Source organism: Nematolebias whitei, chromosome 1 (genome assembly GCF_014905685.2).
Source record: "Nematolebias whitei isolate Nwh7 chromosome 1, NemWhi1, whole genome shotgun sequence".
Lineage (NCBI taxonomy): Eukaryota > Metazoa > Chordata > Actinopteri > Cyprinodontiformes > Rivulidae > Nematolebias > Nematolebias whitei.
The window spans coordinates 85,779,281-85,782,140 of NC_056498.1; the positions used below are offsets into that span (position 1 = coordinate 85,779,281).

The 2,860-nt window shown below is 41.1% G+C and overlaps 1 protein-coding gene across 1 annotated transcript in view; it reads right to left on the reverse strand.

Moving 5' to 3' along the window:
* The window catches only part of hspa12a (heat shock protein 12A), a 90,319-nt gene that overhangs the window by 43,014 nt on the left and 44,445 nt on the right, over window positions 1-2,860 (reverse strand). The window contains exon 2 of the mRNA XM_037687948.1: window positions 58-134. Coding sequence (XP_037543876.1) covers window positions 58-134 — 77 coding nt within the window. The remainder of the gene's footprint in view (window positions 1-57; window positions 135-2,860) is intronic.

Below are 2,860 nucleotides of genomic sequence, written 5' to 3' on the forward strand. Positions count from 1 at the left end.
ATATATATATATATATATATATATATATATATATATATATATATGTAGAAGATTTACCTGGATGTGTGAGGGAGACAAAGGAGTGATTCCTGGATCACCCAAACTCTTTGCTGGAGAAGGATTTGCCATGGCATCTGTAAAAGAAAAACATTTGATCACTGTTTGAAGGTTAATGCATTGGTGTTGTTACATATATTAAACATGTTCCAGAACTATATTCTACTAAAATATCCACGTGCTGTGGTGTAAATGTGTAAATCATTGCATGTAAACAAGGAGTGGGGATATTTAGGCACGTTATGATTCAATCCATCCATCCATCCATTATCTTTACCCGCTTATTCCATTTTGGGTCACGGGGGGTCACTGGTGCCCATGTCCAGCAATCACTGTGCGAGGGGCGGGGTACACCCTGGACGGGTCGCAAGTCCATCACAGGGACACATAGAGACAAACGAGACAAACAACCATTCACTTTCTCACTCACACCTAGGGACAATTTAGAGTTACCAATCAGTCTAACATGCATGTTTTTGGTCTTTGGGAGGAAACCGGAGCACCCGGAGAAAACCCACGCATGCACGGAGAGAACATGCAAACTCCACCCAGAAAGACCCCTGGACCGGGGTTTGAACCAGGAACCTGCTCGCTGAGAGGCAGCAGCTCTACCAGTTGCGCCACCGTGCTGCCGTCATGATTCAATAAATTACAATTCAGAGGACCATAAAGCAATGATAAAACAATTATAGATGTATTCTGATTATCTGCACCCCTCCCCCCACCATATTTACCCTAGTATGACTACTTAGTAGTTTTTAAGCAAAATATTTATATTTATATATTACTTCCAACCAATGTATTTCCAGTCCTGCTTGTAAAGTTGGAAGAATAGGTGAATATTACCACAAAATATAAGCTTTGGTCTCAGAAATCCTTGTGACCTATAGAAAATAAATCAAAAATAGATTTCCTGATATTTATGTGTACCTAGTTCTTGACAGAGAAAATTTGCGAAGCAAAGCCAGAAGTTATTTAAGACCTGGATACCTGGTTGGACTCTGCTTGACCAAGAATGTCCTAGTTTTACACAGACCGTTTTTCTTCTGCTGACATTTAAAGGACATTTTGGACAAACCACAAGAAAACACAAACAAGTCTTCTGTAAAAAATAAACGTGTAGGTAACATAGCCAAACTGCTGCTTGCTCTAAAGTTTCAAATGTACCCTCTAGATCTTTTTGCTAATAGGTGTGTTCAAATCTACTGAAATGTTTTTCAAAGTGGGGGTCAGGATCTCACTGTGGGTCATGAAACATCAAGTTGGGATTCTTTAATAATCTCATTATCCACCCAGCATTCAGAAATGACTGTGTATTGCAAATGTTCACAATAATTGTCACAAGGAGTAAAAACAGTAGTCCTAAATGAATAAACATGGTGTGGACAGTCTTGCTATAGTTTCTACCAAAGTCTGTATTTTTAAACTGTAATGGATGTGGTCACTTCTGAAAAACAATCATTTTGTGGGTCAGAAGCCAAAATGTTTGAGAACTTCTGGCCTAATTAAAGTATTGTAAAGCAGTGATTTTGTTTTACCAATAAAATAAACCTAAAAGACACAAAATATCCAAAGCAGGTCCACATTTTTGGTCCTAGTTAGTTTTATTTATTATTACAGTGATCCATAAGCTTTACTTTACTAAGTTGTTTACTTTAAAAAAGTTAAATCTGGTCCTCTGGACATTCAAAAAAACAAAACAAAGCAAAACAACAAAAAAATGTAGAAACGTTTCGTCTCTCATCCGAGAGACTTCCTCAGTCTGAGGAGCTGTATTCAGCTCAGTCTCTTAAATAGCACCTTCTCAGAGTGGATCAACCAGTTTTGCTGCTGACAACCAAAACCAGCTGATCACATGCTCAAGAAGGACCATCAGCATAACAATGGATCATTAGCACACTGATGGCTGTTTACTACTCACAGAGGGCTGAGTGATACTAGCAATCACAGCATTATAAGAGGGGGACAGTTGAACCCGGAGGCCTCCACCCCTGTTTAATGATGGACAGTTTCTTTTCACAAAGATGGCCTCCTTTACTCCTCTCTCAAACCATCGTTCATCTCTGTCCAGGATGTGAACATCTTCATCCCTGAAAGAGTGACCGCTGGCCTGGAGATGAGTGTAGACCGCAGAGTCCTGGCCTGATGATGTTGATCTTCTGTGCTGGGCCATCCTTTTGGCCAGTGGCTGTTTTGTTTCCCCGATGTAAGACTGATCACAGCCCTCCTGACACTGAACAGCATACACAACATTACTCTGTTTGTGCCGGGGGACTGGATCTTTGGGATGAACCAGTCTTTGCCGTAATGTATTTTGTGGTTTAAAAGCCACTGGGACGTTATGTTTAGAAAATAAACGTCTCAGTTTCTCTGATACTCCCTCAACATATGGAATGACCACTGGTCTGGGTCTGGGTTCCTCCTTTTCACCTGTTGGCTGACTGGAGTCCTGTTTGGGTTTCTTCTCTGCTTTCAGGAAGGCCCAGTTAGGATATCCACATTGCTCTAGAGCCTGTTTTGTGTGGGATTTCTCCTTCTGCCTGGCTCCTGAGTTAGTGGGGACGCTGTCTGCTCTGTGATACAGAGTCCTGATGACTCCTAACTTGTGCTCCAAAGGGTGATGGGAGTCAAACTGCAAATACTGGTCTGTGTGGGTGGGTTTGTGGTACACCTCAGTTTGCAAATGTCCTCTATCAGAGACTGAGACCTCACAGTCCAAGAAAGCCAACTTGCCATTTTTTTCATCTTCTCGTGTGAACTTGATGTATTTATCCACAGAGTTGATGTGGTCAGTAAAATGTTG